At 37.5% G+C, this 13684-nt stretch overlaps 1 protein-coding gene across 3 annotated transcripts in view; it reads left to right on the plus strand.

Annotated features, from left to right (window-relative positions):
* Positions 1 to 13684, plus strand: part of Supt3h (SPT3 homolog, SAGA and STAGA complex component) — a 442678-nt gene that overhangs the window by 333930 nt on the left and 95064 nt on the right. For 2 of the 3 annotated variants that reach the window (XM_012515533.2, XM_023719403.1), the window contains exons 8-10: positions 3441 to 3553; positions 4257 to 4364; positions 8725 to 8898. In XM_012515533.2, the coding sequence (XP_012370987.2) occupies positions 3441 to 3553; positions 4257 to 4364; positions 8725 to 8898 (395 nt within the window). The remainder of the gene's footprint in view (positions 1 to 3440; positions 3554 to 4256; positions 4365 to 8724; positions 8899 to 13684) is intronic. The other variant, XM_023719414.1, reaches the window with a different exon arrangement.

The following is a 13684-nucleotide window of genomic DNA, read 5'->3' on the forward strand; positions in this document are numbered from 1 at the left end:
AGCCATTGTGTGGTGATGGTAGCAGCATACTGAATACAGAAAATGAAAACGAGAGCTACATTTCTAGATTATAAGGCACAAATAAATGACACATACCAAATAATGTCCCATGTAAATGTCAGTAAAATATAGCCAAACATGTTCTGGAAGACTTTCCCTACCAAATATACTTTCCAATTGGTCTAACAATTTGGCATCCGACATCTGTGAAGCATTAAGTAAATGACACTTCAGATCATGGCAATTTCAGCAAATGAGAGGTTTTGTATTGTAATTTATAGGTTTAAAAATTGCATTCAAGTCTTGTAAATATAAATCGCTAGCTTATAAAGTAACATTTAGTTCAGTTGAACTATTTTTAAATCATATTTTAACTTTAATTCACTTAAAGGACCAGAAGTTCTATTTCACACTAAAGCTAATAATAGTCTCAAGGCTCCAAATATGCCTTTTATTTGAAAATTAAACTTTTTTATTTTTGTTTTTAACACAGTAAGCTAGAGTAGATTAGAAATTAACATTTTTCTTTCTGTGTAAAATAATCACAGAGTGAACAGTATTTTACACTTTCTTTTTTGGAAAGAGAATTAATCATTTCTGTTGTGTTCTTAGGGTCTTCTTAGGAAACCCTAGTAGAAGAGTCAGTTTTATCTAGCACCAAAGTCAAGGTACTTACCTAGTCCAGGAGGGTTGGCAAACCCAGGAACCATGCCTACACTTGTCAGGCTGCAGAGCTCTCTTCATTTTCCCCTTCCCATAAATTAACAGGGTACAGGGGCCGTGGTTGTGCCATGCCTGTTCTCATAAGGTTGGTTGGTTTGTTTCTGAGACAGAATCGTGCTGTGAAGTTCAGACTGGCCTTGAACTCACCATGTAACCCAGGTTGGCTTCAAACTTGCTGCAATCCTCTTGCCTCAGCCTCCAAGTGCCGGGATTACAGGTGTGCACCACCACACCTGGCAGCTTCCTAAAATGTTCGATCAGGGCAGTCACTGTGATTCCCAGTACATTTGTAAATTCTGAGTTTATCACTTTATGAGTGAGCAGAGCATAAGCTGCGGTATCAAGACACAGGTCAGATTCCAGTCATTTGGTTTTCTATGTATATAAGTTAGTCTTTTCAGTTTAATACTAATTGATTTATAAAGCTTCCTTTCACTGTGGTATATTTGGTAGTGATCATTGATAAGAATGTTTGTGAGATTTAACCTTAAATTTCCAAATGAAATCATTATGTAGAGTTGTTTTGTGTACAGAGCGGGCTAAAAACTCAGTTTCAGAATCATATTGAACTGTTGCCCTTTGTGGAGGATTCTGTTTAAATTGTTAGTCAGTTTCCAGGTGACCCATTCTCCTGATACTTTGGCAAAAGGAATGAGGAGGGAGGATTTTGCATCTTCTGTAGACAAAGTGTCGTGGCCTAGAAGGGACCAACTCTGAAGTCACCCTTTTATCTGATAGCAGGGAAGGAACTAACTTACAGTCTTCACTGATCAATGGAAAAGAAGCAATCCTAAGAGTTTAAGGGACCCTTATCCATCTTTTTATATACATTGTATGAGCTATATACCATTCTATTAATGAGTTTTTTTATTCCATCACTCATTTCTTCTAGAAACCCTTCTTTTGAGTCTGCTAATAGCAGTTGTTATTTTGTAACAGTGCAGCAGTGACTGAGGTCCTTGTCACTACATCTTCTACAGTCTAGCAAGGAAGCTGCTAATGCTGTTGGTTTATTGTGGTTTTCTCTCTCTCTCTCTCTCTCTTTTTTTCTCTCTCTCTCTCTCTCTCTCTTTTTGTGGGGGGCGGGAACCAGGGATTGAACTCAGTCCCTTGCCTTGCCAGGCAAGTGCATATTCTACTGAGCCATTTCCCTGGCCCCTTAATGCTGTTGTTTATGTGCATAGATCTGACCCAGTATTAACAATGATCCCTTTATTTCACCGTTAAAATAAGTTAAGAGTATGGCCACTAAAAACTTTTTCTGTGTTCCTGGTGCTCTGTCAGAGGGAAGAGTAAGATACATTTTATTGATCTTACTAAATTGTTGCCTGTTAATTTCAACTTTAAAAGTATTCCACAGATGTTACACAAGTGTTTGTGAGCTATTCCAGCTTACTAGTTAGATGGAATGTTGTATGTCATACGGGGAAGATTAATTACTTTAGGGAGATAGCTTTAAGGGGGATTACCATAATTCCACCACATTTGACAGCTTTGGATATGTATTTCAGTAACATGACTTCATGTCTTTTGTGATTTATTTGAAAGAAAACTCTTCTGTATATGGTATCCATGAAGAGGCTGCAAGGATCAAAACATCAATCTTTGAGTTACAGTTACATGTTTTGTAGACCAGGAAGAGGATGAATCAAAAGAATAATCAGTGATTTTTTAAAAAAAGATTACATTATAGATCCGATAAAATCTTCACTATCAATCTTTTCTAAGTAACTAGTTAAATATCACTGGTGTCTAAAACAAGACCTGTGTCCCTCTGACTGCGTAGCCCTATGGTTAGAGATATTTAATTGAAGGTTCCCTGTGTTGCTGATTCAGTATATGTATGCCACTGTTGATGCATAGAAAGACTGGAGACATGAGCTTTGCCCACAAAGAACTATGATTTGTCTTGAGATATTATATGAGTACACACTAAAGATATGTGATGATTTCCATAAAGGGCTAGAATGGGGAAGTATATCTCGGGCAGAATGGTCAGGGTTCATATGAATGAAGGAGTAGTCATGAGCATCCATGGGAGGAAGGGAACAGGCCTGAGTGTAGGGGACGATGCTCAAGCGAGGTGGCAAAAAGACAGGTGAAGGCAGGTTGGAATCAGTCTGGATGGTTTTAAGTCAGGCTTAAGGATTTTCACATCTTCATAATCTGGAAAACTGGTTTAATCAGGCCAAATACAGATCATTTTAGTCTAAATTGATAATTTTGAGCCTATTCTAGTAATATGTACATTTTAAAAAGTATTAGAAATACAATTTCCAAATGTTCCTTTTTCAACAGTCTTCCTTCAGATTTTATTTTTCCATAAGAGTAAAATAGTTACATCAAGCAAATAATTCTCTGACCATTGCTGTAATTTAAGCATGATCAATAGTGATACACTCCAAAGCAATACAAGAAGTGTGAAACATTACATGGTTTAAGTTCACTGTGTCTTATACCATAGAAGATAAAAAAAAAAAAAAAACCTATATTCATAATTAAGTTCTTGTAACACCCATTGTGTCCCTTTGTAACCAATGCTTAAATCTTGGATTTCTTGGGACTAAAAAATCTGGACTGTAGTAAAAGTTCAAAAACATTGCTTTTGCATGCCTTATTTTTACTGTGCAGTTCTCAAGAGATTTTTTCATTTTGTGGTATTAATGTATAGTATTAAAGCATTTTAAAAGTTAATTTTTTCTGTTTTTAATGATTAGCCAAAAAAGCTTCCAAATTTCGAGACTGGTTGGACTACAGCAGCATGGAGATAAAACCTAACATTGTTGCTATGGAAATTTTAGCATATTTAGCATATGAAACAGTGGCACAGGTAAGAATTCTAAGCTGTAGCATCAAGCTGTACATGATGGCTACTGCCTTGTTTTTCTTCGACCTCCTGCTCTAGCAACCCTGATATCAGCCATGAGTTCTCTGTTGTGACAGTTATATCATTTTCCAGAGTTTAGTTCAATTGTATTTCTTTGTATCCTTGGCTCTGGTGGATGTTAAAGTTAAAAAAAAAGAAAAAAAAGTTTCTCGAAACTTTATCCTTATCAGAAATTGATTGCATACTTATTTGTAACATTAAACTCTTTAAGTCTTCATCTGTCATGTTAAAAGATTATTTTTGAGCTTTGAAGTATGCTCCTCTGGATCTCCTTAGTGCTCACCCAAATCTGATCACAAAAGGAATTATTCCAGGCATGGTCTGTAGGCCACAACACCAGCATCAACTTGGACCATATTACAGCAAAAACTCCTGACTAGAATTAGAGCAGACCTGAACCAAAATCTCTAGAACTTGGCCCAAGGATCTATGTTACAAAATGCTTCCCTGGTGATTATGAAAGGACTTTTGAGAACCATTCCCTAGAAATGGTTACCCCTCACTGGAATTCACAAGTAGGCCCATTTACCAGGCAGTAGAAATCTTTGTGCATGCCCCCCATAGAAGTTGTTAGGCATACTCATACTGTGTCACTTTTTTACTACTTGAGCTATGTGACTTTATTTCCATTGCTCTGATCTTCCAGTTAGTGGATCTGGCTCTTCTTGTGAGGCAGGACATGGTGACCAAGGCAGGTGACCCTTTCAGCCATGCCATTTCTGCAACCTTTATCCAGTATCACAGTTCTCCTGAGGTATGTATCAGAAAATTTAACTTTAATACAGCTTTGAATTTTGTCATATATATATATATATATATATATATGATTTGTCTCAGTAGCTCTTTATATTATGTAGACATGTATATCCTTCAGTCAAAGAATCTTACACATTCACCATTTAAACATATTTATTAGGTGCTCATTCTGTGCTAAACCCTGATAGCCTATTTTGTTTTTTTGTTGTTGTTGTTGTTGTTTGTTTTTGTTTTTACCGTTTCTCTGTCCAACTTGCCTTTCCCAGTTCTTCAGAACAGGAGAGCTAGTGGCATCTCATTTCCTCATGAAAGAATAGTTGGCAAAGGCTGTCCAGTAATGATGGGAAAAGTTATTTCTCTGTGCCTCAAATGATGGAATTAGGTTAGAAATGCAGCATAGTGGTAGAGCACCTGCCTAGCATGCACAAAGAAGGCTCTGGTTCAGGTCCCCAGCACTGCCAAAAAGAAAAAGATAGTTACTATTACTCATGTAATAATTCCTGGCATTTAAAAGAAAACTTCATTCATTAACTTTTATATGAACAGGACTTAAAGAAGCGTAACTCCATTAATTCCTAGCTTTGAGATTAGCCCTCTAATGTAAAAATCAGGTCATTTTCTTATCTGTTGTATGCTCCTAGGGCCACTGTCTGCAGGTTCTCTCAACTTCTGTCATTTTTTTACATTTTTGCATAATCGTGTACCACTTTTAGCATGCACAATATTCTCTGAAGCAATGTGTGCGTAGAAACAAATGAAATAAACATGTTGAATACATTTGCCAATATTTTGCCTTTTTTACACACAAATAGCAATTTCATATTATTCCATCTAATAGCCATAGAGGCAACAGCAAAAATGTGGCTTAACATTAGTATATATAATTATTAGATGAGTTTTAGAGCAAATTGAATAAAATGTATAGCATAAGAAAAATGGCAGAGTGCTGTTTTATATCTATACTTTATCTTAATTACAAATACCTCTTCCCTTGGGGCCAGGGAGGTAGCTCAGTAGAATAAGCACTTGCCTGGCAAGTGCAAGGGCCTGAGTTCAATCCCCAGTTCCACCAAAAAAAAAAAAAAAACCCACATACCTCTTTCCTCTTAATAATAGTAAATGAGGAGGATATTGCTGAAATAGTTTTAAGAAATAGTTGTAATCTGTTTTGGGCTACAGATGCCTTGGGAATCTGATATAAATCACTTCTCCATAAACACATTCATCAATTTTGCATACAATTTCAGATTGTAAAGACCCCCATCAAGCCATTCTATGGCTCTGTGGGATTTGTGAACACTGTGAACCCCAAGTTCACCATCTACTTTAGGGTACTTAGAAGATGTACCAAAATACATCCCTGTATAGCATCTCATTACAAATGAGGTCAGCTTGCATCCTCTTATATGCCCTGGAGGATCAGATTGGCTTCAAATCCAAGGAGGATGAAAATGTTTTTTCCCATTAAACATCCTTTTTTTTTTTTCTTTAGATCATACATCATTATCAGTCAACATATTTTTAAAGTCTTGAGAGCTTACTTAGTTGATTAAACATTATTTGCTTTCTCTATGTTTCAAACCCAAATTATGATGTCAAAGAATACCCTTTAAAATGTCTTTGATGCATGTTCACTGTATGCATATGTTTGTAAGTATGCTTTCCATTAACATCAGACAGATTTGTTGTAACATTTCTAATTGAGGAAATTTACTGTGAATATAACAAGCCTAGTTTTCCCTTAATGTTCAAGTGACTGCTTGTATGGCCAGCCCTTTAGTCCTCCCCTTTCTGGGTTCTCCAGGGTGGCCAAGCTGCCCTGGGCAACTGCTCAGCAACCACAGCAACTGTTCCCAGCTACATAACAGTTGAGAAAAATGTCCTGTGTGTGCTAGATTTCCTGGCCATTCTGTAAAGTGAGGGCATGAGTGTCATGAAGTGTTCTAACAATGTTAGCATAAGCCTCAGGTTATTGCTGGCATGGTGGGCACCTTGCCTCCTCTGTGATAGACAGCTGAGCCTAAAGACTACCTTCCTGCCTGCCCTTTATTACCTGACAAAGAAAATAGATTCCTCTTAAGGGATCTCTGCTTCACCTGCAGCAGGAACTTTCCTCATCAGCACTGCAGCCCATAGCAAACTCTACATCTAGGACTATATATGCAGAACTTTACTAAACTGGGTCCAGAGAAGACTCAGCAGACAGGTAGAAACTGTATTCATGGAGCCAGAACAAGCAGTAAATGGACTGACAATTCAAAATACCATATACAATTTCCAAATGAAATGAAGTACAGAGTTTAAAATCACACACACACGCACACACACACTTTAGTTAAAGACAGAGAGAAAACTGAGTGTTAAAAGAAAGAAAGTACTTGCAATCCCAGCACCCTGGAAGGCTGAGGCAGGAGGATGCAAGCTGAAACCCTGCCTGGGTGCCTTAGTTTAGTGAGGCCTTCTGTCAAAAACAATGAAAAGGACTGCAGATGTAGCTCAGAGTAGAGGTCCTAGTACCAAAACAAACTCAAGCTAAAGGTTTATTGAAGAAGGATAGTAGGAAGTTTGATCAAGAAATTAATCCCTTACCAGTACCAGTCCAATTATTTAAATATAGGATGACCAAAAATTCCATTATTTTTCATCAATTATTATAATACTACGAGAAATATAAAAATGACAGCTTTATCAAATTTATTCAATACAAAAATCAACTAGTTGAAATGGCTCCTACCCAAGCAATGCTTGGGATATTCAGTACATAAACAAATGCACTGCCCAACTGTTGCTTGGGGCAAACTGTTGAGTGGTTAAGATCTATAGTGATTAGAGTCTTAGACTACTAGAATTATTAAGGAAGTATTCTTGGATCTTGGGAGGATTTTTGCTGTAGGATGAAGGGTTTAGAAAGATGTTTTGAGTAGAAGGAATGGCAATACTGTGTTAACTTGCATTGGACTTGGACTTGGATCCTCAAACCCATGGGATTGATACCACCAGTACATGTACAGAAAGGAAGTGTTTTTTGTTTTGTTTTGTTTTGTTTTGTTTTTGAGACGATAGTCTTGCTACCTAGATCAGGTTGACCTCAAACTTGCTGCATAGCCCTGGGGACCTCAAATTCAAAATTCTCCTGTCTCAGCCTCCCAAGTGCTAACTAAAAGCATTCTTTCATGCTCATAGGAACATCATTCTTGAGCACTAGCCATGGAAGGGACTGATCTCATTAAACTTAGATTCTTTCTATGAATTAATTTCCAAGTTTTAGTTTTAACAGTTTACACACAGACAGCTATGATCTGATCACTAAAAGTGATACAAACATTCACAAATCAAGCACTTCTCATTCTAAGCATTATGGATCATGAATACTCAGTTTTTATCTTATTATTCCAGGAAAAAGTTATACCAGATTATCCACATTCCTACTCATTTGATGTTGTTTCTCCACAAACAGATTAAGAAATATTTTTGAGACCAGTATTTCAATATCTCAGTTTCAGCAAGACATTTTGTAAATTGTATAATTTTTAAAACATTGTAGAGAAGAGTAGGCCGGTATATATTATGATTACTTGGTTGATAAGAATAAGGACAATGACTTAGAGGTTTTTCACTTGCCTGTATATTTCCTAGAAGACAGTACTATGATATAACAAGAAATTTTTTTTCTTTTAGTTTCTAGGTGTGGACTTACGGGATGGGCATTGATCCTGTGGTGTGTGTATGGGGGAAAAGGGGTTGTTAAAAAGGAAAAACGTAAAACTATTCTTACTAATAACCAGTTGAAAGAATTTAGGATATTTGACCATACCAGAGAAGAAACTGAAAGTACAGGTTTCAAAACATTTGCACTATTTTCACAATTAAGAAAGAACAGACTTGTAGTCATGACCCAAAAAACTAGAATCAAGAGTGATATGAGGGAGAAAGGAAGGCATGAGAAGTTGGAACAGCTGGAACACACGTAGGGACCTCTGCCATGAAGCCTGTGTGCTGGGGAAGTGCTGGAGACTCTGATTTGAGGGGCATCTAAATGACATCCAACTTGGCCAAAAAATCTAGGGCTCCTTTTGAAATTCTACAAAAACTCCATTCAGAAATGTGTGTGAGTAACAAGCCCAGCAGAGGTTAAGAAGCTGGAGGTTAAGAATTCTGGTCTTGTCTTAAATAATTAGATGAAAAATTAACATATTTAGAACTTTTCAGTCCAAGATAGAGCTCATGTCTAAGAACTAAATGTGAATAGTGTTTTTACTTTCAAGCTGCAAGTAGCATCACATCATTAGATATTAAAGCAACACTAATATTAGCAGAAGATCTGGTCATGTAACTTCAACGCCGTGTCTCTTAATCAGCAGGGATCTTGCATGAAGTCCTCCTGCCCAGACTCCCCTGAGAACACACCACCCCCAACACCCACAGCTCCCCCATCCGGATCACAGCACCCAGGGAAGACTACACCAGTGACCCTCGGGAATGGGAGTGCTGGGCCAGACACTGCTAAAACCAAGCAAAGGAAAAGAAAAAAGGTCAGTGACCATTTTTTCCCTTGGGAAATATGGGGAATCTCATTAAATACTTTTCAGAGATAGGAAAAATGTGCTTTGTTTCTCTCACAGCTTAATTTTTTAGAACCAGTTATTTTACTTGCACTCATAACTTCTACTCAAACTTTCTAAACAACTTTTTTCTGGATTAATAAAAATTGTCTTAATTAACATTACTTATTATCTTGATATTTGCTACAATTACTGTAACTTTTCTGATAATTACCACAATTTTTAGTCACATAATTCTTTGTAGGAAATATCATTCTGTGAGTAACAATCTCTATTGGTAGCAAATTAGCTAAATCTTACCAAAATAAATCAAAGCTCAATAACTGCAATTTTACCTCAAAGAATTCAGATGTGGAGTAATATATACCTGAAGATACTTACTACAGCACTATTTGGATTGATGAACTAAATGCTCACACTAAAGGTCTGCCTAAGTAAATCGTCCTTTGTCCATTCAAGCAAGACACACAATAAAGCACAACCACTCTCATAGAGCTATTTCTAAGATGTAGAAAAAGGACATAGCCAGGTAAGTGGCACTAGGCCACTACCTATTAGGGAAGACAAAAACTGAATCTGATATACCTATTAGCACTAATCTCTGCAAGGACACACCAAACTTCAGCACTAGTGCAGACATCCTGGAGGGGAAGAGAAGGAGGGAGATGAGAGAGAAATCTACTTTTTATTTTATCATCTTCCATACTATACTCTTAGGCTATGTGCATGCTTTTCTTATTACAAACTCAAAAAGTAACTTTAAAATTTCCACAAAAAAATAAATAAATAAAATAAAATTTCCACAGAGAACATCCAACCTTAGCCTGAAATAAGACTTAAAATATAAATAACAAAAAAATCTCAATTATTTTCATAAGATTTGAAATGAGCTGAGTCGCAGTTACTTGAGGGCAGTGGTGGTGAAGCTGTGGCATATGTGTCACAACAGACTTTGTCTATCGTTGAAAGCTCTAAAAGGTTCACCGGCACTGCTCTAGGTATCTTTCTCAGTGTCATCCCAATACCTTAAACATGTCCTGTGCCCAACATCAACATGGATGCACTCTAGATATATATTACTTCTTGGTAAATGAAAGGGGAAACCAGAAACAAAGCAGAAATTTACATTTGTTTACTATCAGTTATAAAAGTACATCTAGGCATGCTTCTACAGCTTTTAATGATGAATAGTTCTATTGTACTAACCATGATACAGCTAAAGGTGTAAACACTGGACAAGTACTAAAGAAATCCATGAGAGCACTTGAGCCTGGTGGTGACAGGTCTAAGCTTAGACAATGAGAACAACTGGGGTTAAGCTTCCTGCTCTGATTGCTGTGACCCATAAGCCAGTTCCAGTGGATGTTGGAGTAGCTAAGACAGAACACCAGCGGCTTCATGAACTACAAGCCAGAGTTCAGGGAAACTACAGCGGAAATAAAGTGAGGGAGAAAATCCCAAGAATGACATAATCAAAATGAATAATCTCCTTGTTTTACCTGCATTTCTGACCTCTGAACTATTCCTGTGTGGTCTAGCAGCTGCCACTCAAAGAGAAGGCCTGAAGTCTAGAGAGAGGTTTGAAAAGTGAATTCCCTGCTGAACAAATAAACACAAACACCGTCTCCAACAACTCTCTTAATAGAAATATAACAGAATCCCATAATATCAACAGTGTTTTGCTCAGAATGTCTAAAATGTAAATAAAAATTATAAAACATGCAAAAACACAAACAAGTGTGATCTATACTTGTTGAGGACCAAAATAATTTAGGTAATTATGTAATTATCACACCAATCCCTTAGAGCAATTATAATTGTTGCCCCAAAATACAGATGAAGAAACTGAGACCTGGAAATATTACGCAGTGTTGTAGACCATGTAAAGTGATAGGGCTGGAATGTGGACCCAAGGCAGTTGAGAAGGGGACTTACAACCAATCCACAAGACTACAGTACTACTGAGCATGTTAATGTTTATTGACAAATCATGTTACATACACACATCTGTCATTTCTTGAGTTGATACTAATTTAGTACTCTCATTGCAAATAGTCTTTTTCTTTCTCATGTTCTGCAAAATTACTTCTTATAGATGAGGAAATAGAAAGTTTTTGTGTTTTGTCCTCAGGATACCAAAAAAATTAGGAACCAAGTTGGAATACTCTTTTATGACAGTCCCCTGTGCAATAAATATATAGCATTCTTCCATTCCTAGAAGAATGGCTAGGAATCTCCCAAGAAACATTTATAATAATGAATGTTTAGCTTGCTCTTTGCCGCTGCCATGAAAGGTTGCCCTCTGCTATGTGCTGCTCTGCATTGGACCCAGCTGAGTATGGACAGAAACCTCCAGTAACTGGAAGGCTAGTCCTTCGAGCGGGAAGATCAGAGAAAGTGGCTTTACTCCCTGTGTGCGGTGATCCTCGAAACTTCTAAAGCTTTCCTGACACAAGACAAGCAAACCCAGCCTATGTCCTCACCAGCTCTGCCTCTGTAGGCACTGAACTTTGGCTTCCCAGACCAACCTAGGGCTGTGGGGACAGGAAGTTTCTGCTGCCCGCTAGGGACAGTTCTTCCCTCTGCCTATGAACATGGAAACAAATTTCTCAGAGAGAAGAGATCTATGCTTTCAAGCTTCAAAATTAGGAGGACAGGAAAGGAAAGGAACAGAAAGGAGAAGAGAGGAGAGGAGAGGAGAGCAGAGGAGAGCAGAGGAGAGGAGAGGGAAGAAGGGTGAGGGTAGAGCAGGGCATGTGGGTGAGATTTAGGAGACTAATGGCTAAGAAATCTTATAGATTTTTAAATTTGTGGGTACCACCTCTGTATTGTAGGTTGATGAACCCATTGCATAATTTGCCACAATAGAAAGCGCTCTCCTGTTTTTTTTCTCTAATAATAAACACAGTCACCCTCCTCTTTGTAAAAGCTGAAGCAATGGACTAAGGCATGAAGTAGAAAGTGATAAGCTCCAAGTACATCAGTTCAACATTAGATGAGCAAACATTCACGGAGGACTCATTCCACAGTGCTGGGATTAGACAACCACTGGGAATCATACATGTGGTCCTGCCTTTACTTAGCACTAGGCATTGAATAATAACAGAAGAGTAAGCAAAATATATATGTGACAAATACTATTTATATATATTTACAATACATAATATATATCAAGAACAGAGAACCATAATGCAAAAAACCAACAGAAGAGGAACGGAGCAGGTTGTGTCACCAAGGGCACCCCTGGAAGGGATGTGGCATGACCCACAAATTCCATTTTGTGTCCCTCCACCTGTCCCTCCTATACAATGCAAGCATGTGCCACACTGAAGAATTTTCCAATTACTAAGGCAGGCAACTCAGAAATGAAATGAAAATATTTCCCTCACATCAATGGATGACTTGATTACACACTGTTTTATTGTTATTGATAACATCCCCTGTCTGGGACAGAATATGTATTTAATATGTTTTTATTGTTCTAAATCCATTTTGGAAAATTCCAGCTTTCTCTGTAGACTTCTGTTTGCTAGAGAACAGGAATTGTTATAAGAAGATATAAAAGCTACTTATTTTTTATGGGGCTTCTGCATAAATCTTCTATCTATAGCATGACCAAGTGACATAAATTTTCGCAGCTTGTCTCTGTTCCACCTGCTGTGGAGCCAGTGCTGTCCTACAGCACTATCCAGGAGCAGAATTGAGCTATTGGCGGGTGTCATAAATAAGGAGGGGTGTCAGGGCTGTTTTCATTTGACTGAGCAGTAATGGAGTTAATTATACTGTCTGTCTCTTTGTTTTTGATCTGTGTTTCCAAAGTCATCTAAGCTTTCGGGACTTCTCCTCTTTTAACTCTTCCCTGGTCTGATTGGATTTCAGAGCTTGGGGGAGTTCACAGCTATCAATTATGACTCTCTTTAAATTCTGCCCCCTTTCATTTATAACTGTGCAGATTGTTTTACAATAATTCTTCCTCCTAGAAATATGGGGATTGACAACATTATTTTGTGCTTGATTTATAATTTTTATTTTGAAACTTTTATATAAATTATGGAGAAGGAAGGATTTTAGCCCAATTTTGCACTTGAGACAAATGCAAGAGAGATGAACGAGTTCCGATCTAGGATTTTAAAAGGAAGCCGAGAGGAAGCCAGGCTGAGAATCTTCATTAGATTTTGCTTGGATTATGAGGCACCATTGAAATGCAAACAGGCTTCCCTGTTCTGCTATCAGACCATTATGTATTAACTCAAGGTAACAGAAGTAGATTAAACATGCTATTGCATGCACTCATGCTTACACATATGTGCATGTGCATGTGTACAAACATATATTTATGTGCATGTGTATGTAAAGGCATTGGAGACATCATTTCATTTTTATCTATTGACATTATTTATGTTTGTACTCAAATTATTGGTTACTATAGATAATTTATCTTTAATTTTCTTCAAAAAATTTTTTAATCTTTATTTATTTATTTATTTGATACAAGGTCTCATTATGCAGCTTGGACTCATAGCGATTCTCCTGTTTCAGCCTCCCTAGTGCTGGGATTACAGGCGTGTGCCACTATGCCAGGTTTCGGTGGCCAGTTTTGCACCTTGAGGTTCCAGGGCTAGCTTGGCATGTGGCTCCAGGGATCAAACCCAAGTCCTTGTGCTTGCCAGGCAAACAGCCCACCAAGCTAGCTCCCTAGCCCCTTTAATTAATTTTCATTACATATATATATATATATATATATATATATATATAT

This window comes from Octodon degus, unplaced genomic scaffold (assembly GCF_000260255.1).
Source record: "Octodon degus isolate 3935 unplaced genomic scaffold, OctDeg1.0 scaffold00005, whole genome shotgun sequence".
In the NCBI taxonomy this organism is placed as follows: domain Eukaryota; kingdom Metazoa; phylum Chordata; class Mammalia; order Rodentia; family Octodontidae; genus Octodon; species Octodon degus.